Consider the following 25,979-nt stretch of genomic DNA (forward strand, 5'->3'; position numbering starts at 1 on the left):
TGTGCATAGGGCACAGGAACTTGCCTTCAGTAACAGGCTGGGCTCCCACCACGTGGGTTTGCCCTTGCCTGCAGGTTCTGAAAGAGGACATTGCACAGGGGTGGTGCAGTGCACACTGGCCAGGTGGCCAGGCCCAGAACACCCTGAGGCAGAGGGCCAGCCACGTGTCAGGGGTTGGGGAACTGGGCTCCTGGGGGTCCCCAAGGGTCTCATGGCACCGTGGAGGTGTCCGCCCCCCAGGCCTCTGCGGGGTAGTTTGGGTCCCCGCTAGCTGGGTAACTCCGCGTGGATCAGGTCTGCGTGCCCTAGGCGGGGGCGCACCCGTGGACAAGGTGGGCCTGGATCCTTGGTCCTGCGGGGCGGTCGCGGGGCTCGTGCGTCCTAGCGCTGGTCTGCGCGGTGGCCGCAGGGGCCATGGACCGCGCGGGGGTTCCAGGACCCGCAGGGTCTGGAGTGGGGACACGGCACTGCGCGCCACGGGGCCCTAGGGAGGGCTCTCCCGGTAACTCCCAGCCCGGCCGCCCCTCTGCTGGCACCCCTGCCCGTGCCCACTCTCGGGGCGCCGCACCAGTGTGTTTCCTCCGTGGCAGTCCTTGTTTGACCGCCTCGTACTTCAGCTGCGCCGGGAAGTGTGGGTTAGAGGCGTGGCGCAGGGCCAGGGGGCGGACCTCAATGGAGTGAATGAATGGCGCGAGGAACCGAAGGATGAAGGCCGGACGGCGCCGCAGTGCCCTACGGTGTAAAACTGAAAGTGCACGCCGGGTTTTGGAGGGTGGCCGCCCACGTGCCAGGAGCGCTGAGTGACGTGGCTGGCTCGCCCGCGCCGGGGGTGCGGTCTGCATTTTCCCTGTCCCCCGGCAGGGGCGGGGGGGGCGGGCCCCGCACGGATGCCCCACCTCGGCCCCGCCCCCTTCCCGCCCCGGCGCAGCGCCGGACCCGCGGGTTCCCAGTCGCGCTGAGGTCAGAGGGAGGCGGCCTGTCGCCCAAGCGGAGCGCCTGCGCCGAGCGGGGCGGTAGCGGAGCAGAGCCGGAGCGTGGTCCGAGCCGAGCGGAGCGCAACGCCAGAGCGCGGCGGAGACGCTGACCCCGCCCGGCCCCGCGCCGCCGCGGCAGGCCCGGCATGGAGGAGGAGTGCCGGGTGCTCTCCATTCAGAGCCACGTCGTCCGCGGCTACGTGGGCAACCGGGCGGCCACGTTCCCGCTGCAGGTACGCTTACGTAACCCGGCGGTGTCCCCTCGCCCGGCCGTTGCGGGCCCGCGAAGGGGTGGCCGCAGCCGGGCCGCGTGACCTTGGCCGGGCAGCCCCAAGGGTCTGGAGCGCGGGGTGCCCAACGCGGGCGGGGGAGGCAGGCGCTTTGCGGGGGCGGGGCTTGGGGCAGCACTTGGACCCTTGCGGGTGGGATGGGGCAGGGATGCGGGCCTTTGGTTAGAATGAAGCCCCCGGCGCGAGCGGTGCTCACCCACCGGCCCGACCCTGGGGACGAGAAAATGCGGCGTCGCGGCCGGAGACCCTGCGAAGGAGGGCGCTGGGTAGGCAGGTGTAGGCACTGCTCACCTGGTGGGCTCCCCATGCCGTCCCCGCCCCCTGTGGGTCAGGATGCTGGCCGGGAGGAGGAGGAGGAACGCCGCAGTGAGGCCCCGGGCGGCAAGGGTGGGCTCCATCCTGCGATTGGCCGTGCCGGGGACGTGGTCCCGGGCAGGGGACGGGGCAGAGAAGGCCTACCTGCCGGTGTTGGCTCTGGAGAAGAAGAGCCCAGCGGCCAGTTCGGGCCCGTGCAGGGTCTGGCTTTAGAAGCCGCTTGTTACATGTGTCAGCCTTTCCTTACTGGGGTGCCCGCGGGCTTCCTCCTGCCTCCCCCTCCTGTCCTCGGTCAGGGGCTTTCCGTCTCTCTGGCTCATCAGCCGGCACCTGCTGCTTCCTGTCGCAGCCCCGAGGTTACGGTGGGGCGGCCCTTGGAGGGGCGGGGGGAGGCCTGGGTGCAGTGGGGTGTCATGCTGGGGTGTCAGCATTGGGGTCCCTGGCACTTGCCCTGTGGGCTCAGGAGGAGGCTGGGTGTCCGGGCAAGGTGGTGGCTCTCTTGGACCACTCACCTTTGGTCCATTGTCCCTGGGCCCCATCCGTGAGTAAGGAGCCGGTGTCGGGCCCCTGCTGTGTGTGCCAGGCCCCTGTTCTGGGCCCTCAAGGACGAGAAGGGCCACCCACTCCCAGTGGTCTGTGGGCTGTGGGCTGGCTGGAGGGACCCTGGGGAGGGTTGGAACCACCTCAGTAGAGATTGAGGGCCGACCTGAGGCAAGCAGGAGGAAGCAGTGGAATGAAGACTGAAGGTGGAAAGGTACAGGGGTTCAAGTCCAAGGGACCTGCCCAGCCGCCACTGATCTGTGAGCACCTGTGGAGATCATGTGAGATCCTTGGCCCTCCCGTTCTGACCAGTGGGGCTGCAGACCGCGGGGGTTGTCAGGGTGCGCGCTTGCACCTGTCCGGAGGCCCCATCTCTTCTTGGTCACTGATTGCTTGGGCAGGCCCAGTGCGGTGGGACGATGCTGGGGGGAAAGCGCAGGGTCCCTGAAGCAGGGGCAGACGGGAAGGTGGAACCAGGCAGTTCCCCGGCAGATACCGGTGGCAGCCGCCCCCCCCACTAGGAGGGAGCCTGGGGAGCCGCCCTTCCCAGAGGTGTGCTGAGGTGCGCAGGCCTCTGCTGGCTTCCCTGAGCCTCTGCCTCTCCCTCCTCCCCACCCGCCTGCGGCCACTCCCTTTCTCTTTCCCTGGGGCAAACTTTCTCTGCTCACCTTGTTCCTGAATTTCCCAGCACTTAGCCTCAACTTCCACACCAAAATGTCCTTTTCCAGTTACTTGACGGGGTGCTCCCCCGGACCACCCACTTGGGGAAGTGCCTCTTAAGGACTGAACCTCGGTTCTTACCTGGGGTCTCCCCAGTGCCCAGCATCTTTACCTGTGGGCTTGAGGGACATAGGTAGGAGGTTGTCATCTCCCTCCTGTCATCCCTGGGGTGGGGGTGACACCTCTGCCTCTGATTTAACCCATCCCTGCACTTCCTTCTGTCTACTTAAAGAAAAACACACAACATGCGGCTTGTGAGTTTAAGGTTATTTTCCCCCGCGGACTCACTGAGGATCGTAGCCCGGGAGATGCCGCTCTGAAGAGGTTGGGGAGAAACCAGTTTATATGTGATGTCTTTTTAGCTGGGAAATACATGCAGTCAAGCATACATCTTGGTAGAAGGTTACTGCTAATCAGGAAGAACAGATATCTTAAGTTAATGATTTTAGTGCTTTTCTGAGTATAGGAAGATGCAGGAATTTGGCGTCATTGCAATTCTTTCTGAGATATGCATCTAAGTATCTTAGGGCCTGTTTACCTAAAGCACAGAGTGCCTCCCAGGTTTTTTTTTTTCCTGCGGTACGCGGGCCTCTCACTGCTGTGGCCTCTCCCGTTGCGGAGCACAGGCTCCGGACGCGCAGGCTCAGCGGCCATGGCTCACGGGCCCAGCCGCTCCGCGGCATGTGGGATCTTCCCAGACTGGGGCACGAACCCGTGTCCCCTGCATCCGCAGGCGGACTCTCAACCACTGCGCCACCAGGGAAGCCCTCCCAGGTTTTTTTTTTTTATCCTGAATTCTTCAGGTGGGCGACTGAAGTGGGTTAGACTTAGGCCTGTATCAGTTGAACCGGAAGTGAGCCAGGCTCTTTGTTTTTCTTTGTTCACACTCCCCTGGAGGCTTAGGAGGCCCAGGAAGAGGGGCAGGTCTTTAGCCCGTGACCTTGAGGAAGCTCTCTTCCGCCTTGAGTCCTCTGGTGCTCAGTTGCCTCATCTGTAGAATGGACACGATGCCTGCCTCACGTCATTTTGGGGCCAGGGAACATGGGAGGGTGAACGTCTCTGGGAGACGCCTGGGAGGCGCTGGCTGCTGAATGAGGTGGCCCCAGTGCCCGAGGGTGCTTTTCGTACCCCTCACTGTGCAGGAAGACCAGACAGGAAGGTGGTAGGGCTGGTGGCAGCAAGCCTGCCTGGGGCATCTCGGGGAGGCCAGGACCCCCCTCAGGACTGGATGTGGGTTAGGGTTCCTTATGCATGTCCTTTGCCCTCATGACCTCCTCCTCCTAATTACAGAAATAAGACGTAGCCTTGGAGGATGGAAAGAGCTGAGGAGAGGGAGAAAGTCGGAGAGGGTGGCCCTCAAAACGTGTTCCAGCGGCCTTCCAGCCTGTGGATTTGTGAGACAGTGAACTTGACTTTGCGGCTTGAGCGCTCACACGGTCCCTGTTTGAGGTCCAGCTTGGGGCACACAGTTCAGCCCATAACAAGCGCAATTTCCAGAGATTCCTTAGCTTGCTAACCGCTTAGTGCCTCCTCACCTGGAGTCCAGATTTCTCCTGGGTCTTCCTCTTGCTTGGGCCCAGGCTGCGGAGCCCTTGTAAGTACTGCAGGATACTCCACGGGGTCCCATGCAGGCATCTTGCTCCCCTCCCCATGCGTGAGCTGGATCAGGGAGAGGCAGGGAGATGGGTGGCGCTGGCCCGCAGACCCGGCTTGCACCCCGCAGCCTTAGCCCAGGATGGGCTGGGGGTCAGTGGAGCCTGGAGGTGGCCTCTCCCCGCACGATTCCAGCCAGCCGTCCCTTAACTCCACAGTTCAGTCCACTGTAGGCTAGAAGGAGCCTGTTCGGAGAACTTTGGAAGTGGCACAAATCGGAGGTTTAATTAAAGGCCCAGAAGTTGACACGACATCCAAAAGCTGTCCTTTTTGGGAAGGATGGCACCGGCGGCGACAGGCTGTTCAGCTGCGGCTCCTGTGTCTCCCTCCCAGCCCCGCGGCGTGCAGCCGGCTAGGCAGCTGGCTGCGGCCGGCTCTGTGGTCGCCCCTCCTTCTGAGGCTGTGTCTGGGGTTTGGCACTGCTGCTTCAGGCACGTGTGGCCTCTGTGGTAGGGGTCACCAGAGGCTCACGGTGCCTCCTTGAAGGGCCATGCTGGGGGCAGGGACATTACATTATGGAATTCTGTGGCCTTGAGATTCTGACTTGGGACCTTAGCTCAGGACCCATTTAAACACCACGTCGCCAAGATGGGAAGGCAAGACCACAGGCGGCCCCGGAGGATGGTTTAGGGGGACATCTCAGTTTGGGGCCTGCAGAAATCCACTTCGTTCTCTGAGTTTCCTGGCCCCTCGGTACAGAAGCAGAACTGAGACGTCTAAGGGGGCTGGGTGGAGACTCTGTTTCTTTGTACAGGGACCCCAAAGCCAGGCCTGAGTGCCAGAGGGCTGGCTCAGACACCCCGCAGGAAGAGGCAGGCTGGTGGCAGTGGGTGTGCTGAGAGGCCTGGAAACCTGGATACAGGCCCCTCCCTTGCCTAGTGACATGGCCACAGGAGCTGAGCAGAGGTGGACGGTCCTGGGGTGTTAGAAGCACATGTGCACGTGTGGACGACTCACCCAGCGTCTCCTAGAGGCTCGTGACTGGGTCCCAAAGAGGCGCTTCAGACCATAAGGAGTTTATTTCCAGCCTCTCACATTGAAGAACCCTCTGAACCACAAGGTGGTCTTCTCCGGAGGTGTCTTGATTCGTGGTCAAAATACCTGGTCCTTTGGAAAATCTTTACATTTTTTCCTTAGAATTCCTGGGATAAAAATGACCTTTGCAGCAGAACTGCATTTGGAAGATACTGGAAGAATGTCACCTGCCCTTTAAAAGACACAGTTTTTGCCTTCGCATTTTTCATGGTGACACATGCATTGGCAAACAGTGCAAGGGAGCCGACGCCCCAAAGCACACCTCCCTCTGGCCCCACTCCGGCCACCCAGGACTTCCCGGGGCGGGACGCACTGGGGCCGGAACCCTGTTCTGTGCTCTGCAGGCCACATGGATCTGCTCGCTCCCCTCTGGCCTCTGGAAGCCCCCATCTCATCCACAGTGTGTCCCAATCCTGGAACTTGGGTGTTGCTTCATTATTTCTCCGGCCGTTTATTTTCCCAAGAAGGTCCCGAATTGCTTAATATCTTGGTTTCCTGACTCTCGTAGTTTGGGACTGAAATTTCTGTTATTCTTCTCTGCCTCTCATGCAGAAAGGCACGAACTTAATTGTCTGTGGTGTGTGTGGGTGTAGCATGTGCGTGAGCGTGTGCGTGTGCGTGCTCAGGTGTGGGTGTTTGCGTGTGTGGACACCTGTGCGGTCGTGTTATGCGGCATTGCTGTACGCTTGGTAGCACCCTGTGTTGTGCTGCAGTGACCGCCCCTCACAGGGACCTCTCTGGAAGCGTCTGCCAGCAGGTGGCTTCCGGGACTGCGCCCAGCAGGGACGGTTGGCTGTGGGGCTCAGGGGCTTGGATGTCCCCTGGTGCTCAGCCACTCGGAGCTTTTGAAATAAGATCACAGAGTGATCCGGAAGAGTGATGCCGAGGAGGAGAACAAATGGAGTTTCTCAAGAAGGAGGGAAGGAGGTGTCCGGCCACGGGCCTTGGGCTAGAATCGCGCGGTCAGCCGCGGAGGGGCAGCTGCTCCCTCCCCTGCTGACCCAGAGCTGCTTTCCTGTCCCCCGTCTGATGCCAGTGCCACAGGGAACTCGGGGCAAAACCCCTTCTTTTATTTAGGGCTTTGCAGTGCGGCCCAGCTGAACATGACCGGCTAGCGTGCAGGGCCTGGGAGCCGGGGCGGGTGCGCTGTGCTGGGAGCAGGGCTGGGGCTGGGGTGATGGGGTCCGGGGCTGTGATGCTGAGGTGAGAGTGCCCGTGGGGCGCAGGTGGCCTTGGGACTTACGGCTGCTTTGGGGAACACAGGGCTGTTTCCAGTAGGAGTTCCCATTGGAGACTGGAGGGTGGGGGTTGAGCTGAGTGGTAGGGCTGACCAGGGATGGGTGGAGTGAGGGACGCCAGGCGCCCAGCCCTGAGGCTAATCAGGCCCATCACAGGCATGGGGCTTTCTTGTGTCCCCTCTTTCCTAAAGCTGATTTCCTAGGAGAGCGACTAAAGGTCTTGCAAAACAAGCCACAATGAGGGTTTCTGAAGATGGTGAAGTGACCCCTCCCGCTGCCCAGCACTGACCCTGGAGGAACCAGGGTGGTCTGAGCTTCCCCGCTCCTGCCGTCAGCGTGCTCTGCTGAGTTAACGACCGGGTCTCACTGTGTTCCCCTGGCTGTCAGCAGTGAGTTGATGACGCAGCAGCCGGGCGGGCAGCCGGGAGCACATAACCCCCGCAGGCCGTGGGATCAGAGCATGGCTCCCAGCCCCCCAGCACGTGTAGCTGCCCTCGGGGAGGGATGCTTTGCCTGCAGAGGTGGACAGGGGTCTGCGTGGGGCGAGAGGCGGGGGCCTCTGTGGCCGGACGCCTCTGGCGCATCTCGCCGCCCTCCCACACTGTCCCCAGGTGCGCCTGCGCATCCGTCGTTGGGGTCTCCCCTGCCCCGGGAGAGGGGTGGGAAGCTGGAGCGTGGGGTTGCGGGGCAGCGCCTGACGCCGGGACCTCGCCCAAGTGCCTCGGTTTCCCCTGTGCGTCTCGGTGGGCCTCCCAGGTCTGAGACCGCATCCCCGGCCTTAGCTGTGCTCACGTGGTCGCGTGCGGACCTGCACGAGCCCAGTGGGCAGCAGGCCGAGGCTGAGGCTCTAGTTCTTTCTGCTCTCGGAGCCTGAGGCCCGGCGTTGGCCCCCGGCCTGCATCCCGAGGCCCACGGGCCACAGCTGGCGGGGAGCTCAAACTCCCAAAATCCCCGCAAGTCCAGGAGCTCCAGCAGAGGCAGAGAAGGCAAGGTTTCCAGCAGGGGCTTGGGGCCAAGAGACCTTTTTCTACACTGAGGAGAGGAGCTCACAGAGGCCAGAGGCGACAGAGCTTTTGGGGCTTCAGAAAGCGGCGTGGAATTCACAGGCGGTGGGACGTGCAGCCTGCGGTCTAGGCTTCATCCCACGGCAGCCCTCGAAGCTTGGGGGTCCGTGAGGTGCCTCTGGGGCCCCGGGGCCAGGGGAATACGGCGGCACAGAGGCTCCCACGATGGGAGTGAGGTCTTGAAATGGGCCCTCTTGGGCCATCTCCACAGAGAATTCCAGGAGCATCTGCCCCTGGCTGGCGCCGGGCTGGGGACGGTGGAGGAGGGGATACACCGGAGGGGGGAAGGGGGGAGGGGAGAGGCCAGGGGGGTGTTTCTCTTTATCTCGTGAGGCCTCACTTCCCCTCCCCTCTTTCTCTTTTTTCTTAAAATGCGTCTTGTTGCTGGTAAATGGTGAGAATAGCAGGGGTGGGGCAGGGCCAGCTTCCCAGCGTGAGTAATTCCCCCGGCTGCCAAGCTGAGTGCGAAGACAGGCTTGTGGGTTCCCGAGCCCAGGATGCGGCCACAGCAGCGCGTGAGCCTTGCCGTGAAAGGCAGTAACTCGTGGAGGAGTGTGTGCTGGGATCGTTACAGACCTGCTGATGTAAATATAATTGGCATCAGCGTGAGCGTTACGGCTGCACAGCTGCATCGCTCCTCGAGGGGCCTCCGAGCTCAGGGCCAGCCGTGCACGATGTCTTCTCGTTCAGAGCACGCTGACTGCCTCTTCCGCCCCGGCCAGAGCACTCTGCTTTGCTTTTTGTTAATTGAAGCATAGTTGATTTACGATATTTTGTTAGTTTCAGGTGTACAGCGCAGTGACTTCGGTTATACATATATATTCTTTCAGATTATTTTCCATTATAGTCTATTGCAAGATACAGGATATAATTACCTGTGTTATACAGTGTTTTATATGTAGTGACGTGCTCCCATATTCCTAATTTATCCCTTCCCCGCCTTCCTTTCCCCTTCTCTAACCACACATTTGTTTCCCGTGTCCGTGAGTCTGTTTCTGGTTTTGTATTATTTTTTAGTATCCACATATATGTGATATTGTCTAATATTTGTCTTTCTCTGTCTGATTTCACTTAGTATGATCATCTCTAGCGCCACATCCCCATTGCTGCAAATGGCAGTATTTCATTCTTTTTTATGTCTGAGTAATATTCCAGTGTGTGTGTGCATGTGCGTGTGCGTGTGTGTGTGTGCGTGTGTGCGCGCGCGTGCATAAATAAGCTCTAAGAGAACAAAAAACTTAACTTTGTTCAACTCTATTTCACAAGACCTAGAAAAGTGCCCAGCACTGGGTAGGCTCCTACTAAGTCTGAGTTAAGTAGAAGAATGAATGAGTGAATGAATATATATACACACACCACATCTTCTTAAACCAGTCGCCTCTTGATGGACACTTAGTTTGCTTCTGTTGACGAAAAATTAATCCGTCAATCTAAGAAAGAAATGGAAAATTTTATTCCAGCCAAATTTGAGGATTATAACCCAGGAAGAGCATCTCAGAAAGCTCTGAGAACTGTTAGGCCTGTTAGAAGTCAAGACACAGTTACAGAAAGTTTTGGAGACAGCTGGGCATCAAATGTCATATTATTGACAGTTTAGATAATCCATGTGACCCCTCACAAGATCAAGAAGGAATGTTATCTTTAAGGAGTTGTCTTGTAGATGCCGGGAGAATGTTACTCTTTATGGCTGAGCAGGGATTTCTGCCCACGGGGAGGTTTGTAGATGCAGATATATGACACAAAGTGGGGGGAGAGAGGAGGCCAAAGGGCAGAGGACATTTTTTTATGTTTAAATTTTTCTTGTCTTGCCATAAAATAGGAAGTTTATTTCATACTTCCGTGTCTTGGCTACTGTAAATAGTGCTGCTGTAAACATTGGGGTGCGTGTGTCTTTTCGGATTAGAGTTTCCGTCTTTTCTGGCTTTATACCCAGGACTGGAATTGCTGGATCATTTGGTAGCTCTATTTTTAGTTCTTTAAGGACCCTTCATACTGTTCTCCATAGTGGCTGCACCAATATACATTCCCACCAACAGTGTAGGAGGGCTCCCTTTTCTCCACACCCTCTCCAGCATTTGTTATTTGTAGACTTTTTTTTTTTCTTTTTTTGCGGTATGCGGGCCTCTCACTGCTGCGGCGTCTCCCATTGCGGAGCACAGGCTCCGGACGCGCAGGCTCAGAGGCCGTGGCTCACGTGCCCAGCCGCTCCGCGGCATGTGGGATCTTCCCGGACCAGGGCACGAACCCGTGTCCCCTGAATCGGCAGGCGGACTCTCAACCACTGCGCCACCAGGGAAGCCCATTTGCAGACTTTTTGATGATGGCCATTCTGACCCATGTGAGGTGGTACCTCATTGTACTTTTGATTTGCATTTCTCTAATAATTTGCGATGTTGAGCATCTTCTCATGCGCTTGTTGGCCGTTTGTATGTTTTCTTTGGAGAAATGGCGATTTAGGTCTCCTGCTCATTTTTTGTTTGGCTTGTTTGGTTGGTTTTTTTTTTTTTCTATTGAGCTGTGTGTGCTGTTTGTGTATTTTGGAAGTTAAGCCCTTGTTGGTCACATCGTTTGCAAAGGTCTTTCCCATTCTGTAGGTTGTCTTTTTGGTTTGTTGATGGTTTCCGTTGCTGTGCAAAAGCATTTAAGTTTGATTATGGCCCATTTGTTTATTTTTGCTTTTATTTCTTTTGTCTTGGGAGAAGAGAACTCTGCTCCTAGAGGGTGCGTGTGAGTAGGCTGGACTCTCCTGGGGCTTCCACCCACACTCGATGGGGTTGTGCAAGGGTGAGCCAGGGGTGAGCTAAGGGGAAACAGAACGGGGAGTCTTACAGTTGGTTGATTTCCTTTGCTATTGTCACTGCTCTTGCTTAATAACAGTTTGCTCCTGCATTCTTTTGTTCCCTTAAGATCGTTAATTGCTGAGAGCTGTTCAGGGGCAAGCACTGTGACCAGGCTTAGGTCACACATGGCTTAGACCACAAGTGGCTTCTCTTGCGTCAAGAAAGCCATGCCTGGTCCTCCTCCTCCTGGGACCCCCCCACCCTGTGTGTCTACGGTCGGGACTCAAAGCTGAGGGGTGGGGGGATGTGTAGGGCTGTGTAGTGCGGGTGCTGGGAGCAATGGAAAGACCACAGGTGCTTCTGGGGGCCCCCCTTCTGCAGGTGAAGAGCGGTGCTGGGGTAGAGTGACCAGCAGAGGCAGGACCCTCCCCATCTCCCAGTCTCTTCCCCTCAGTGCTCAGTCGGGAGCCCCTGGCTGAGCAGGGATGTGATGTCCGGGGTCGCAGTCCCAGATCCCAGAGCTGAGTACTAAATGTGTGTGGGGGGTGTTGAGCTGAAGACTAGGTTTTAACGCAGACACCTCCTTTCTCTGGGGCCCAGGGGCTCCCCGTTGGAGCCTGGCCCTGTGCCCCGTCTTCCTGCTGCGTCCCCCGGCCCTGCCCTCACACTAGCCTGTGATGCCAGTTCATAAGCTGCTGGTAGGTGAAATGGAGATGCCAGCCCAGGGGCTTAGCGCTGTCGTTTAGAAGCAGAGAACAGCGGCTTCGAATGTGCCGGCTCTGAAGGATTAATTATCCGTGCATGCGGAAGCAGTGGAGCAGGCTATTTTGAAAGGATTTTCAGGATGTTTGTCATCGTTGCTTCAGATCTTGTTTCTTTGAAGTCCATTAGAATTTAGGGACCTGGAATACCGCAAGCTCTGTCTAGGAGGCCGTGAAATCTGGCAAGTAAAGTTGCAAAGTGCCAATTTTAAGTTTCTAGTTTAAGAAGACTTGAGTTTTGCTTTATTACTTTAAGTCCTCATAATACTGGCTTGAAATTTTTAGAAAGACGTTGAAATACACGTCATAAGCGTGTAGCTCCACATGTGTTCACAGAGGGAGCGTGCCTGGGGAACCCCCCCCCGTGGAGAGCTGGGGTGCGGTCCTCGTCTGCACCCAGGCCCCCCCCAACACCCCGAGTCACTACCCTCACCGCCCGGAGAGGCGCTATCCTGGTGGCCAGGGAGCTTTGCCTGTTTGCGATATTGAGGTGAGGCCTGAAGGTTGGTTCGTGTTGTTCAGGTGAAGAGGGAGGGAGGGTTTGGGAAGTTACTGGTGCACAGGAAGGCACGCACAGCCAGGGCACAGTGGCCGACGATGGGGCCCCTGGGGCAGCCACGGCCCGGGGTTTCCATGCTCTCTCCCCGACCTCCGTCTCTCTGAGAGGTTCTGCGGGTGGGGGCCCCGCTCTCACCTGCGTCCCCCCTCCGCAGGTGCTGAGATTCTCAGTTACCTGGGCTGTGCAGTGTCTGTTTCCAGAGTTGGTGGAATTGCTCACCTGCTGCGTCTCCTTCCCTTTCTCTGTCCTTGAGAATCAGTTATAAAAGGATCCCTTTTTCTCATTTTTGCGGTTTCCGGGAGAGAGAGGGCCCGAAGGTCAGGGTCCACGTCTCGCTGGGAGTCCCCGGTGGGCGGCATCTCCTCCTGCAGCAGTGAGCTCAGCGGGTGAGCTCAGGGGCCGGCCCCACTTCCCGCCCCGCAGGGCACTGTCTCCTGCTTCCCCCGGTGGCTGCCGGCTTCCCCAGCTTGTGTGGCTCCTTTGGTGGGGTCTCTGGTGGGCCATGTGGAAGTGAACTTCCCAGCTGAGACCCGGCTGGGGGTGGGGAGAGGACGGAGGGGACTGGGCACCAGGGCCGGGGTGTAGAGGGGGGCGCCCGTGAGACCGATGTGTGTGTCAAATGAGCGAATACTCATCAGGCCCTGCTCTGTGCCTCGTCCCAAAGAACAGGGTCGCAGCTTCCCTGGGGGGTAGGGCAGGAGCGCCGTAGAGGGGGGAGGGGCAAGTCCAGGAGAGGAGGAGGAACCCTTCCGGGCAGGTGCCAGGGTGGCTCAGCGCCAGCCCCTGGGGCACCGTGTGTGAGGCGGGGAGGGGGCCGGCGGGGGTGGGTCGCGTGGGAGGTTCCAAGAGGCCGCGCTGGTGGCCTGGGGTGGGGGGCAGGGGCGGGAGGAGACGCACCAGGAGGCAGAGGTGCCGGGTTGCCGCCTGGTGGATGACGTGGCCTTCAGCTCAGCCCCCTCCCCAGAACCCGTGGGTGGGAAGAGCCTCCCCCAGCGGTGGCGCCCACGAAGGCTCAGCTCCGGGCAGGCAGCGAATCCGGTGGCGGTCGGGGCTGGCGGCTCCAGAGGCAGGCTGGCCCTGAGCTTGTTCGCACTGAGTGTGGGAAGGCGGCCGTGGTCAGAGTCCACGCGTGAGCCCCTTGCCTCCCCAGGGGTGGGGGGACACGAAAGAAGGCCTGAGTGGGTCACCTGAGCTCTGCCCCTCGGGGGTGGCCGCCTGGTGCCGCAGGACGCGGCCGGGCCCTGGGTGCCGCTCACGCTGGGTGGACTCCTGGGTGTCTGGCCTCGCCCCGGGGGGTGGTGCTTCCCAGCTGTACCCTGAGCACAGGGCCCTGCACGGGGGTCTTGGGGCCTTGCTGGGCGCGTTCCTTGGGCAGCTGGGGTGGCCGGCCGTGTGGAGCGATGCCGTGGATGCTCTGAGAGGCGGAGAGGGGACCACACTGCGGGGCCCTTGTCCCGGGTCTGCCCACGGCGATGGCGGTGAGGCCAGCCTGGAAGAGGCCGGTGGGGCCTGGCGGGGGTCCTGGGCCCTGATGCCCACCACCTCTGAGGACCGAGGGGGCCCACAGGGAATGTGACTTCTCCCGCCGAGGGATCTGCGGTGTCCTGTACCTCAGTTCACCCGAAGGAACCAAGACCGATTCAATGCAGAAAAATAGGAAAGTAGAGATAAGCACAAGGAAAAACCGCTGTGGGACTTTGCGTGTCACGAGTGCACGCTGTCAGACTTGTGGAGACGTCCGGCCGTTTCAGACACAACCTCTTGTCCCCGTCATGAAGCAGGGGGGCTTCTGCTTCATAAACCTGGCTTTAGCTCCATGCTGGCTTTACCTTTTCTCCAGTCACCTGCTCTGACTGCTGGAAGGAACTTTCTAGACCTTGTGTTCAGGCTCTCTCGGCACCAGAGCGCCACCCCTCCCCTCCCTTAACCGCTCTGCCCCCGGCGCCTCTGGAGAGGCTGGTGGCCCAGGCGAGGGGGCCGAGCCCCGGCGGCCAGGTGACCTGAGCCGGGACCGCGTGAGGCTGGCCCTGTGGGGTGGGGTCCCTCTCTCGTCCGGGAGCGGGTCTGTGGCTGCGATCGCTTAGGACCTTTGGCTCCGGGCTGGGTACCTTCTTTCTCCCCAGCTGGCACGTGACGACGCAGGGGCTACAAGCCAGGCTCCCAGGGAGGGACTGGGAGCCCTTGGCCTTGCCCGCGCGTTGGGCTGGGGGCCGGAACACAGACGACCTCACTGCCCTGTGTCCCGACAGATGGATGCCTTGCTGGTCTCTGTGAGCACTTCCATTTGGTGGCATTTCTGGAAGTGAGGTGCTGAGTTCCAGCGGGCAGGCAGTGGCCTCTGAGCCCTGGCCCTTCAGGGGTGCCTGCTCCCCGAAATGTTTCCCGTCACCTCCACGCACGTCACCGGAAGTGCGGGTGCTGAGGCTGACCTGGGGAGACCACCCCCCTTCCTGTCCTCCACGTCTGGGACCCTCCAGCCAGCCCCAGGCTGGGCCAGGCACCTGCCGTGGGTCCCTGGAAGCCCACCAGCTCTCTTACACCCGCTCCTTCTCTGTCCGTCTTGCAGGTTTTGGGGTTTGAGGTCGACGCAGTGAACTCTGTCCAGTTTTCAAACCACACAGGTAAGGCGTCAGCCTCAGCGGTCCTCGCAGAGCTGAGTGTGGGCGTAGGACGCGGTCCCTCACCTTCCAGACGGGAAATGGAGCCGGGGGTGTGGTCCTTGCCGAGGCTGCACAGCATGTGCACACGGGGCTCAGGGGGCCTGGGTTTGCCGGCTGCGTGTTTACATCAGTGTGGCTGCTTCGGAACTGGATGGCCTGGCGGGTGACGTGACCTCTCGGCCCCCCACTTTCCTCCGTGAACCAAGGACGGTGATCCTCGTACCTGCTCTGGGCCCCCCCACCTGGGTGGCACTGTGGACTGGGTGGGGAGCAGATCCCAACTTTCTCGTGAAAGCAGAGCCTCGGGGAGCTCGTGCGTGTGTCTCTTCGTGCACGGGGACCCCAAGGATTTCTGTGCACAGAAAGCTGTGCGAGCGCTGCCGCCTCGGGTTCGTGAGGGTCACAGCCCTTGGAAAGCCCCCAAGGTGTCAGGCGAGGGCCCCGGGCTCCTCACCCCCGTGGCCTCAGAGACGCCCTGACCTGGGATCCCTGAGCTGGTGCTGGCAGGGGCACAAAGCCTCTCGGTTCTTGGAAACATTCCCACATCCCTTCCTTGAAATGACTCTGAACCTGACGGAATCTCAGAGCACAGAAGGTCCCAGAAACTGCTGGCCGAGTGCCGACCAGATTCGCGGAAGGGTGCTTCCCCTTGGCCCGATTCTTCCGGGTGGGGTTCTTGGAAGGGAGGGGGTGTCACGAGTCACCAGCACACTGGATTCAGATGAAAAGGCTACAGTTCCCACTAAGAGTCCTTTCCTGCCTTTGCTTTCGGAGGGCCGGGCACAGTGACATTTGGACACGTTCCCAAAAGTTGTCAACCCAGTGAACCCCTTCAGAGCTTACGGGTTTTACTGGCTGTTTTAACTACCTTCTTTTTTTTTTTTTAAGTGAAAGAGCCAAGTTGGCTTAGACATTAGATGACGATGCCCGCCCCCCGCCACCCCCTGTGCCCCCCGCCACCCCACCCCCGCTCCAGGGCAGCGCCGGGCTCTGAAGCAACAGCCGGTGTTCTGTGGTTGTTCCTTTAGCAAGAGTTTCCTGTTACCCAAGATCCAAGCCCTTGGACGAGCGGCTGGAAGAAACTGGACGGGGCTGGAGGTTGGCGGGTGGGGCAGGGCCAGGCTTCCAGGCACGTAGGGTTTGGGGTGTGACCTGCTGCCAGGCCTGGTGGTGACCCCCTGGGGGCGCAGGACCAGGTGCCTGCAGCAGACGTGCAGGGAGGAGCTGGGTCCCTCGGGGTCACCGGCTCGGCCTCTGGGGAGTTTGTTGTTTCATCTGTAAACTGTAAATTGGGTGGGTTGGACAGAGGACCAGAGTGCCCCTGTGTTTCAGAAGGGTCTCCTGAGTTTGGAGAGGAGAGGCTGGGTTGGTGGGGGGGCAGTAAAAGGAGGGGGCCCGAGCCTTCTCATCATGTTAGGAAGCTGGCTCGCTGGGCAGGGGGCGACCCATGCTTGAGACCTGGCGGGGGCTGACTGCACATCACGGGCTGCACTGTGTCCCCTCAATTCACGTGTCAGAGTCCTAACTCCCAGAACCTCAGATGTGATAAGGTCTTTAAAGAGGCAGTTAAAAGGTACATGGGGTCATTGGGGTGCCCCTGCTCCAAGAGATTAGGACACAGACACATGCCCAGAGGGGCAACCACGTGGGGACGCAGGAGAAGCCCGCCGTGGGCTCTCAGAGCAACCAGCCCTGCGACACCGTGATCCCGGACTCTGGCCTCCAGAACTGTGGGAGCCCCTGTGGTTCTTGGTCACAGCAGCCCTGGGACAAGAGAAGTACATGTGCAACGGAGTCAAACCACACGGTGTTGGGGACTCCCTGGCCGTTCCGTGGTCACGACTCGGCGCTTTCACCGCTGAGGGCCCCGTTTCAGTCCCTGGTCAGGGAATTGAGATCCTGCAAGCCACGTAGCGCAGCCAAAAAGAAAAGAAAAGAAGAAAAAGGAGAAACCACCACGTCTGGAATGATGTTCGGGAAACCAAGGGGCAGGAAGGGCCGTTGTTCCTCCCGCCTGGGCCGGTGGGACTTTGTGGGAGCAACACCTGCGGGGACACAGCCGGAGGCCGCCAGCTCTCAGCAGACACCTGAGCCTCGGGGGACAGCCCTGCGAGAGATGGGTCACCTCGCCTTGGCGGACCCTCCTTTGCCTCTGGCCCTCCCGACTGGTTAATGGGCGTCCACCAGAGGCCACGCCGTCCTGGAGAACTGCTGACAGGTGTTGTCGGGTGTTGGCCCCTCCGCGGCAGGAGAGCCCTCGCCCCACGGGCACAGGGGGCGCCGCAGCCCCTTCTCCAGGCCCACAGCCCAGCCGGTGCGGGACCTGCAGGACAACACCCGAGACGGCAGGGAGGGTCTGGGGCTGTGGCCGGGATCTGCCTCCCGTGGTCTGTACTCGACTTTGCTGTCATAGAAGTCAGCCCTCCCCGAGGCTTTTACTTATGTGCTTAGGAACCCGTCCGTTTGAGTGGTCCCTCTTGGCGTAAGGGCTGCCAGGATGGACTTGCCGTGGGCGGACTGCGGGGTGTCCCTGGTGGGGTGCGCCCGCCCCGAGGGACCTCGAGAGGGCCTCCTGCCTTCCCTGTGTGCGCTTCACCCGGGTGCCTGTCGGGTCAGGAGCCCCGGCCACAGCCTCTTTCTGGTTCACATTCGGCTCTTGGTCAGGATTTGGCCCGAGACTTGGATTGGTTGCCGCTCATCTTGGATGGAGGTGGGGATGCAGGGAGCCCCTACCTGCCAGGGTGCGCAGGTAACAGTCTTCAAGCAACTCAGCCTGGATGGGGGACGCGCACAGGAGAGGCTGGCAAAGCCAGGGACCGTGACACGATGGGGACGCTCCCAGGTGCCCCGCCGAGGACAGGGAGAAGTTTCGCAGCCCTGCGTCCTGTCTGCTGGTGCAATGCAGGCTGCACAGGCGTCCTCAGGCGGCCTGCAGAGCTGGGCCCTCGCTGCACCGGCTGGGAGGGTGGACCCGGACTCAGTAATAACAACCCCAGAACGTGTCGGAGCCAGACGCGCTTTTGGGGGGGACCTGCCGAGGGCCGTGTCGCCCGCGTGCCCCACGCGTCAGGGCCTGCGTGTTCTGCTCTCCCCCCACCAGGCTACTCACACTGGAAGGGCCAAGTGCTGAACTCAGAGGAGCTCCACGAGCTGTACGACGGGCTGAAGCTGAACGACGTGAACAAGTATGACTACGTGCTCACGGGTGAGGCCCGGGGGACGGGGTGCCGCAACCGGGGCCTGGCGCCCACCTGGGGTGGGCTGGGGAGGCCCGGAGCACCCCTGACCTGGGCTGCTACCTGGTCCCTGCCTCCCTGCCATCAGGAACTCAGCGGGGCCCTAGTGACCGCATGACCTTGGGGGTCCTGGCTGTGCCACGTCTCCATACTGGGGTTTCCACGCTCATGGCGGGGGACAGGCGGGGTGTTGGGAAGGGGTTTGGGACAAAAACACCCAAACAGGCAACACGCTGACACCTGGTGTGTTGGTTTCATTTACAAACCCACGTGGTTGCGTTTATTTATATACGTGGTTAGAAGTGAACATGCTGATTCTGGAAAATGGAAAAGAGGAAGGAGAGCAGTCCTCGTACACCCGCGGCTTCTTCCTTTCCTGTAAAAGTTAACATTTCTGTTGGGAAGTGCGCGGTGTCCCCTGGTGCCTGAGGTCGTGGGGGCACCTGTCTTGGCCCTGGCCGCGGGGTCTGGGCACTGCCCGCCGTTCTCTGGGCAGGTGGGCTTGATGTGCCGTTGCCGTGGTTGGGTGACGAGAGTTCTCTGTCCCTCCCAAAGGTTACACGCGAGACAAGTCCTTCCTGGCCATGGTGGTGGACATCGTGCGGGAGCTGAAGCAGCAGAACTCCAGGCTCGTGTACGGTAGGTGCTGGGAGCCCCAGGAACGGGCGGCTCAACCTCCTTCCTTCTGGGCGCCCCATCTTCACGTTCTGCTCCTCCCAGCACACGGGCTCTGTCTGGGGACGAGAGCCTCACAGGTGTCCTCACGGTGAACCTGGCGTCTGTCTGGGGCGGATGAGAGAAGCCGGTGACCACACAGGGCTGTGATCAGTGTCAGGGTGGGGTGTGTGACCACCCGGTCCCTGGGTGGGGTGAGGGACTCCCCAGGTGGGGCCCGGACAGCAAAATGCAAAATGCCAGGTAGGAGGTACATGAGGACGGGAGGCCGTGCTTTCCCATTTTAGTCGCGTGTGTGAAACTTAACAAGTCAGATGCGGGGCTCCTCCCAGCGCCGCCGCTTTTGCTGATAAGATGCCCTTTGTCTTCCGCAGTGTGCGACCCCGTGATGGGAGACAAGTGGAACGGAGAAGGCTCCATGGTTAGTGCTTCCCCGCGTTGGGGTGCGGGCCGTGGGGCTGTTGGCAGCACTCTGAAAGTGTCTGCCTGGGCGAGACACTGCTCTCGGGCCAGAGACACGTCCTTGTCCCTTGTCGGGAAGGAGGGGCCGGGGCTGGCAGAAGAGGTTTCCACGAAGGGCCCCAGAGGAGGTGTTTCAGGGCCTTGCATCCCTGTTGCAGCTCTAGCAGCCGCAGATGAGTTGCAAAAGAACGAACATGGCTGTTTTTTAATCGAATTTCAGGTGTGGACACTGAGCTTTGAATTTCCTCTAATTTCCACGTGTCACAGAATATACTGTTTTTCTTTGGACTTTCCCCCCAACCATTTAAAAACATAAAAGGCACTCAGCCCACCAGCCACACACCAGCAGACTGTGGGCCTGGGTTCCCGACGCTGATGTGGGCTGAGCGGGTGGTGTCATCGCACAGATATGGTGGAAAGCCGCTAGTGGGGACCTGACCCGGATCGTCAGGGTGGATCGTCAGGGCTGGCTGCCCCAGCCCTGCCTCGGGACCCCCTGGAGCCTTGGGGTCCCCACAGCACGGGCCGCCCTGGCCTCCCTCCCTCACCCCTCACGCGTCAGCCCGGTCCTGTCTTTTTCCCGCAGTACGTCCCTGAGGACCTCCTTCCAGTTTACAGAGAGAAGGTCGTGCCGGTTGCAGACATCATCACCCCCAACCAGTTTGAGGCTGAGTAAGTCATTTGAGTCGGCTGGAGCAGTCAGACCCACCCCCATCCCCATGGGGAGAGTGACAGGGACCCCGCTGGAGAGTCCCAGTCTGCGGGGCAGGGAGCTGCCAGCCCACCTGAGCGCCAGGGCGGGCGCTGGTTGTCAGCAGCAGTGGGCAGTCGTTTCCCTCCGACTCCCTGTGGTCATGCTGGTCCCTGAGCAGCGAGAGCCTCTGGGGACAGAAGTGGGCAGAGGCGCTGTGGCGAAGCCGGGGGTGCACGTGGCTGACACGGGCGATGGGACAGGGAGCCCACGCCAGCTGACGCGGGCCACCGCCCCGGAGCTCTGAAACCCACATCCCAAATCTCTGCACGAGGTTAAGAGGACCATGCGGGCCCCGCTGCCCAGCGCCATGTTTCCAGGAGCCTTTCTTGGATGCCCGGCCCCCCCCCCGATGGACAGGAGAGCTGGGCACTCGGGGTTGAGGAGTGGCTCCTGGGGCCTTGGGGCGTGAGCACGGCGGTGGGTGTGTCCCCGTCGCGTTCGGCTCTGTTAGGCCGGCAGCGGTATCCCCTCTGGCCCCTAGGCCGCCCTATAGAGTAGGGATGGGGCCCCTGGACTCTGGGGGGCCTGGGGTTCCCTCACCCGCGCCTATCGATGCTGGGGGATGGCGGCTCACCCAGAGGTCCCTGATGGTTGGTGGCTCAAGAACGTAGTGCACTGCGATTTGCAGCTGTTTGCGAGGACGCTGGCTGCCCTCAGTGGCACCGTGTGCTGTGACCGTGCACGGCCGTCCTTCCCCGTTGTTATGTGTAAACGGTAACCACGGTCTGGAACTCCAACCCGCCCCCATGATGTGTGAGTCCCTTTTCACTTTTTAAATTTATTTTTATTAATTTTATGATTTATTTGATTACGCTGGGTCTTGGTTACGGCACCCATGTGGGATCTGGTTCCCTGACCAGGGATCGAACCCGGGTCCCCTGCGTTGGGAGTGTGGAGTCTTACCCACTGTGCCACCAGGGAAGTCCCGTGAGTCCCCTTTCAAACTGACTCTTGACTGGTCCCCAGACACGGCGGCCGCCTGGTCCGCGACGGCGAGCGGGGCCAGCCAGTTCCCTGTGGGGCAGGAGGGGTCACCCGTGCACCGTAGGTAGCCCTGGGGCTCTTCCGGGCGATGGCTCAGCTGTGCTTGTCTGCCTCCCAGGTTGCTGAGCGGGAGAAAGATCCACAGTGAGGAAGAAGCCTTAGCGGTAAGGAGGCCGTCCTGTACCTGGCGAGGGGCAGGCAGCCCGGCTCACGGTGGGAGGGGACAGCCACACGCCCTCCGGCGGAGGAGACGGGCACCTGTGTGGCCAGCGTTGGCTTCCCGTCAGCCAGCCACCCGAGGCCCGGGGAACCTTTGCAGATTCCGTTTCGGCCCCTTTTGGTCACCTGCGGCCTAGTGCCTGCTGGGTCTGGGTTCGCCCGCTGCCCGTGCCAGCTGTCTCTGCATGAGCGTCCGGGGCCGTCGCAAAGCGCCGCACACGGGCTGGCTGAGCAGCAGGGCTTTGCTCTCATAGTTTCGGAGGCCAGGAGCCCAGGCTGGCCGGCTGGCCCGTGCTGTCAGCAGCCTGTAGGGAGAGTCCTTTCCTGCCCCAGCCTCTGGAGGCGGCTGGCAGTCCTCGGTGTTCCCGGGCTTGTGGGCACACCACCCCAGGCTCTGTGTGTGTATGCGGGGTGTGTCTGCACGCACGTGTGAGAGTGCATGTGGGGTGTGTGTGTGTGTGTGCGTGGGAGGATTCCTTGCACGTAATGGACCCGTATCTTTGGGGGCTGGCTGGGCATTTCTGGAGTCCACAAGGCAGGATTCCGGAAGGGAAGGGCGGGCTGGGCCTCTCAGGCAGGAGCTGACACCGCAGCCCTGGGCGGATTTCTTCAAAGCTCTTTTCAACCTTCCCTCGGTCCTTGCCGAGGGTCCATAGGTCTCCTGCTGGGATTTAGCCCCAGGTGGGGTCTGCCACCCCTGCGCTGCGTGCCCAGAGCACCAGGCGCCGCCAGGGCCTCACACCTTCCGCGTCTGGGCCTCTTCAGAGGCCGAGCTCACTTCACGGTCCAGGAAACACACACTTGGAGGAGCCAGGTCCCTGGGTCAGAGCTGGCGGCGGCCAGTCGTGGCCACCCCTGGGCCCGTGGGGCTGTGTGTCTGTTTCCCTGATAGGCGGAGAGCTCACTGGGGCAGGAGAGCAGGCTGGGAGGACCCCCCTTCCCTGCTCTGAGGGCCTTGCTCTGAGCTGGCACAGCGGCTGGGGGGTCTCAGAGCCAGGTGACCCTGGGGCAGGAAAGAAGCAGGGCCGTGGGCACAGTGACCCCATCTCTAACACACCTGCCCAGCTTGGGAACCAGAGGAAACTCACGGTACCCGGTGCAGGGTGGGTGCTGGGCTGGTGTCACACCTCGTGTGTGTGTGGGGGCGGTGTGCATGTGATGTGTGTGCGTGCGTGTGGTAGAGGGGGTGTGTACGCGTGCACTTGGGGCATGTGCACGCGTTGTGTGTGTGCATGTGGCGTGTGGCAGTACACGTACGTGCATGTGTGTGCTGGGGGTATATGCGTGCATGCAGGGTGTGCGCATGTGCACACGTGTGTGTGTGTGGCCGGGGACAGCCTGTGCTCGCAGGGCGTGTTCACAGGCACCTCTCTGAGGCTTTTGCACAAGGAAAACGGGACCACCTACAGCTGTTTAAAAAAAAAGCCACCCAAAGTGACGTCTGTTCCTCATTACCCGGTGACCCTCTGGCCGGTGACCTCCCCAGCCTGCCGGCCCCGGGCCGGTGAGGGGAGGGTTAGTGGTGGCGTCGCCTGCTGCCTGATACGAGGCCTCCCACCTCCCACCCCTCCTGAGCCCCAGTTCACCCCAGTGAGCATTTTCCCCGGCGTGCTGCCGGGGAGGGGGCGGTAGACGTTTGTTGAATGGCTAAAGGAGTGCATAGTTTCCCAGGATGGACAGCGTGGAAGCGCTCATCGCTCGATGGTTGCCGGGCACGGCTCCTGCCGCCCCGGAGCCCGGGCGAGAGGAGATGGTGGCCTGGCTGGTTGGCTCCTTCCTCCGGGGTTCGGGCACAGACGGGGTGCAGGTTGGGACCGATGGATATGCGCCCTTGGACTTGAGGCTGGAGGGAACTGGGACGGCTGGGACCTGGCAGAGCTCTCACTGCTGGGCAGGGGCGGGGCCCACGGTGTGGCCCCTGTTAGCTGTCTCTGTCCCATCCAGGCAGATTGTAAGAAGCTGAGGGGCCGTGGGAGACGGGGTGAGGCCGCCAGGGCCCCGTCTCGGGCGGCCACGGGGCGGCTGATGCGCTCCCCGTGTCCGGCGGCCGCGCGGCGGCTGACGCGCTCCCCGTGTCCGGCGGCCGCGGGGCGGCTGACGCGCTCCCCGTGTCCGGCGGCCGCGGGGCGGCTGACGCGCTCCCCGTCTCGGGCGGCCACGCGGCGGCTGACGCGCTCCCCGTGTCCGGCGGCCACGCGGCAGCTGATGCGCTCCCCACCTCGGGCGGCCACGCGGCGGCTGATGCGCTCCCCGTCTCGGGCGGCCACGCGGCGGCTGATGCGCTCCCCGTGTCTGGTGGCCGCGGGGCGGCTGATGCGCTCCCCGTGTCCGGTGGCCGCGGGGCGGCTGATGCGCTCCCCGTCTCGGGCGGCCACGCAGCGGCTGATGCGCTCCCCGTGTCCGCAGGTGATGGACGTGCTGCACGCGATGGGCCCCGACACGGTGGTCATCACCAGCTCGGACCTGCCGTCCGCGAGGGGCAGCGGCTACTTGATCGCGCTGGGCAGCCAGAGGACTCGTAAGTCCCCGCCCGGCACTGGGCTCCCTCCCGCCTTCCCGCCGCCTCCCTCGAGGCTTCCGAGGTTTGGGTTCAGTGGAAAGAAAATCGAGCCTGACTCGGCAGGTGGCCAATCTCCCCAACTCCCGACAGCTCCAAGAAAGATCAGACTGAAAACAGAGCCAGGAGAGGTTTCCGTGAATCGGGGTGCGGGGAGCGTGGGGTGCTGACTGCTCCCCCCGCGGTTACCACGCAGGTGTCTGTGACCGTGCTGGCGGCACACAGATGACATCCCCTCTTACGGGCTTGGGGGTCACGTGGACCAGCCCAGCTGGAGCCCGGCTCCTGGGGAACCAGGTGTCCCCAGGCCTGCCTCCCCCCAGCCCCCCACCTCAGAGCTGATGCCGACATCGCTGGGAGGACCGTTCACGCCCTGCTGTGTCAGTCGTTCAATTATGCTGATGCCGCAGCGTAAAATGACACAGGAGGCTGGGGTCACACCAGCTGCCCCGAGCCGTGCCAGGTGTAGCCGTCACCACCCCCTCTGTGTCTGTGTAAAAGGACACTTACACACCCAGATACACTCACAGATGCACGTGCATCCACACACGCTCACGCCCACGCACGCACCCCGACCTCAGTGAGTGAGCACCGTCCCTCCAGCTCTACCCCCACCCCCATGGCTCCCGTCACACATCATCGCATGTTCCGGCCCCTCGTCTGCAGCCTGCATGGTGTCCCCCAGGCCGCCCTGACCCTGTGGCCCTCCGGGGCTCCAGTCTCTCACTTTCTCTCTTGGGACGGGCAGCCACTGGGAGGCATGGGGGATCCCTGCAGGCTGAGCCCCCTGACGCTGTGCAGGGGAGGGCAAGCCGGTTCCCGGGCCGCGAGGCCTCTGCCAGCTGCGGGTCTGGGGGCCCAGCTGCCGGACGCTTCCCCCCAGGGACCCCCGACGGCTCCGTAGTGACACAGCGCATCCGCATGGAGATGTGCAAGGTGGACGCAGTCTTCGTGGGCACCGGGGACCTCTTTGCCGCCATGCTGTTGGCGTGGACGCACAAGCACCCCAACAATCTCAAGGTCAGTGGGGCACAAATGGGAGAATGTGTTAAGAGCTGGAGTCCGCCGGGCCCAGGCCCGGGAGGGGTCCTGAGCCAGATGAAAAGGGAGGGCTTCGCTGAGGATGCCAGGGGAGCTGTAGCCTCAGCAACTCGGGGTCTAGATGCGTCGCGCAGGAGGGAAATCCAGTGACAGCTCGTCCTAAAATACGGCCGCTGCAGTCAGACTTGCTGGAGACCCCTCTCTTCCTGGGGATCGTCCCCCCTGCCCCCGCTTTGTGTGTGAATGTCCACAGTGCCCTCGCGTGCTCAGGCACACCCATGCCCTTTGACCTCCTTCTGGGCAGCCGTCCTTCCCCTGGGGGGCAGGCTCGCACCCTCCCCAGCAGTCTGTTCCATGTTGTAAAATGCACGGCTGGGATGGGGCCCTTCCCCTCACCTACAGGCTCAGGGGCGAGCGCTGAAATGCTGTGGTTTCCCCACCCCCCTTCCCTCAAGGGCGGAGGGTGAGCACGGACCTGCTTCACGGCCAGCTGGTGCCCAGAGGAGGCCTCGCTGGTCGCCCTCAGCCCACCCCAGATTCAGTTCTGCCCTGGGTCCCAGCGTTGGGGAGGGAGTCCACTTGCCTCCCCAGCCTGAGAAGCCCTGAGTTTTTAACTTTGAGAGGCCAGCAAGCGATGACTTTGGCCGGCTCTGGGGCAGGAGCTCTTTCCCGTGTAGATTCTTTATAACGGATTCCTTCCAGAAACGCTTCTTAAGCACCTACTACATGCCAGGCAGTATTGACAGAGCCGCCTGTGGTCCATTGAGTGCACAGGCCTCTGCTCAGCTCTCCTGGGATCTTCGCAGCGACGGCTCCGTGACGGGGGGGGGCGTGGGATTGTGGGTCCCCAGTGCCTTGTCAGTGGGCAGCCCCACCCAGGCGGCCCGGGGGCGGGGGCTCAGTGTACTCTCCTCCCTGCAGGTGGCCTGTGAGAAGACCGTGTCGGCCATGCACCACGTTCTGCAGCGGACCATCAAGTGTGCACAAGGTGCCACCTCACGGGCTGGCGGGGGTGCAGTGCTGCGCTGCGGACAGGGCTGGGGCGGGGGCAGCGTGTGGAGCTCCCTGCTGAGCTGGGAGCTCAGGGGGATCCCTAGCATTGGGGGCTCTCACAAAGGCGAGGGAAGGACGAGACGGATTCGGGATCACTTCTGCTGGCTCTGTTCCCATCATTAATGCTCTGCCTGTTCTGCAGCCAGGGCTGGGGAAGGACTGAAGCCCAGCCCGGCCCAGCTGGAGCTGAGGATGGTCCAGAGCAAGAAGGACATCGAGAACCCGGAGATCGTCGTCCAAGCCATGGTGCTGTGAGGGCCGCGCGAACCCACCTCCTCCGCCCCGCGTTAGGCGCCTCCGTGTCCATCCCTGTGAAAAATGTAATGTCTGCCTTAGAGCTGTGACCGAAACTTGGTATTTTTTTCTTCTTTCGTGAGTGTCCAGCATCCACTGATCTTCGTTGTGAAAA

General features: G+C 61.3%; 1 protein-coding gene across 1 annotated transcript; it reads left to right on the top strand.

The window, feature by feature from the left end:
• Nucleotides 1-915: 915 nt before the first annotated feature.
• Nucleotides 916-25,979, top strand: PDXK (pyridoxal kinase). Its single transcript, XM_079922614.1, has 11 exons — nt 916-1,207; nt 14,496-14,550; nt 17,690-17,794; nt 18,381-18,464; nt 18,875-18,921; nt 19,549-19,634; nt 20,819-20,864; nt 23,326-23,437; nt 24,360-24,496; nt 25,439-25,505; nt 25,713-25,979. The coding sequence occupies exons 1-11, from the start codon at nt 1,121-1,123 to the stop codon at nt 25,823-25,825; spliced, it is 939 nt and encodes a 312-aa protein (XP_079778740.1). The 5' UTR covers nt 916-1,120; the 3' UTR covers nt 25,826-25,979.

Source organism: Stenella coeruleoalba (assembly GCF_951394435.1).
Source record: "Stenella coeruleoalba genome assembly, chromosome: 5".
NCBI lineage: Eukaryota > Metazoa > Chordata > Mammalia > Artiodactyla > Delphinidae > Stenella > Stenella coeruleoalba.

Coding starts and splice junctions, on each gene's coding strand:
- PDXK (XM_079922614.1), top strand. CDS start 1,121: ATGGAGGAGGAGTGCCGGGTGCTCTCCATTCAGAGCCACGTCGTCCGC. Junction 18,465..18,874: donor GAACTCCAGGCTCGTGTACG/GTAGGTGCTGGG, acceptor TGTCTTCCGCAG/TGTGCGACCCCGTGATGGGA. Junction 23,438..24,359: donor GCTGGGCAGCCAGAGGACTC/GTAAGTCCCCGC, acceptor GCTTCCCCCCAG/GGACCCCCGACGGCTCCGTA.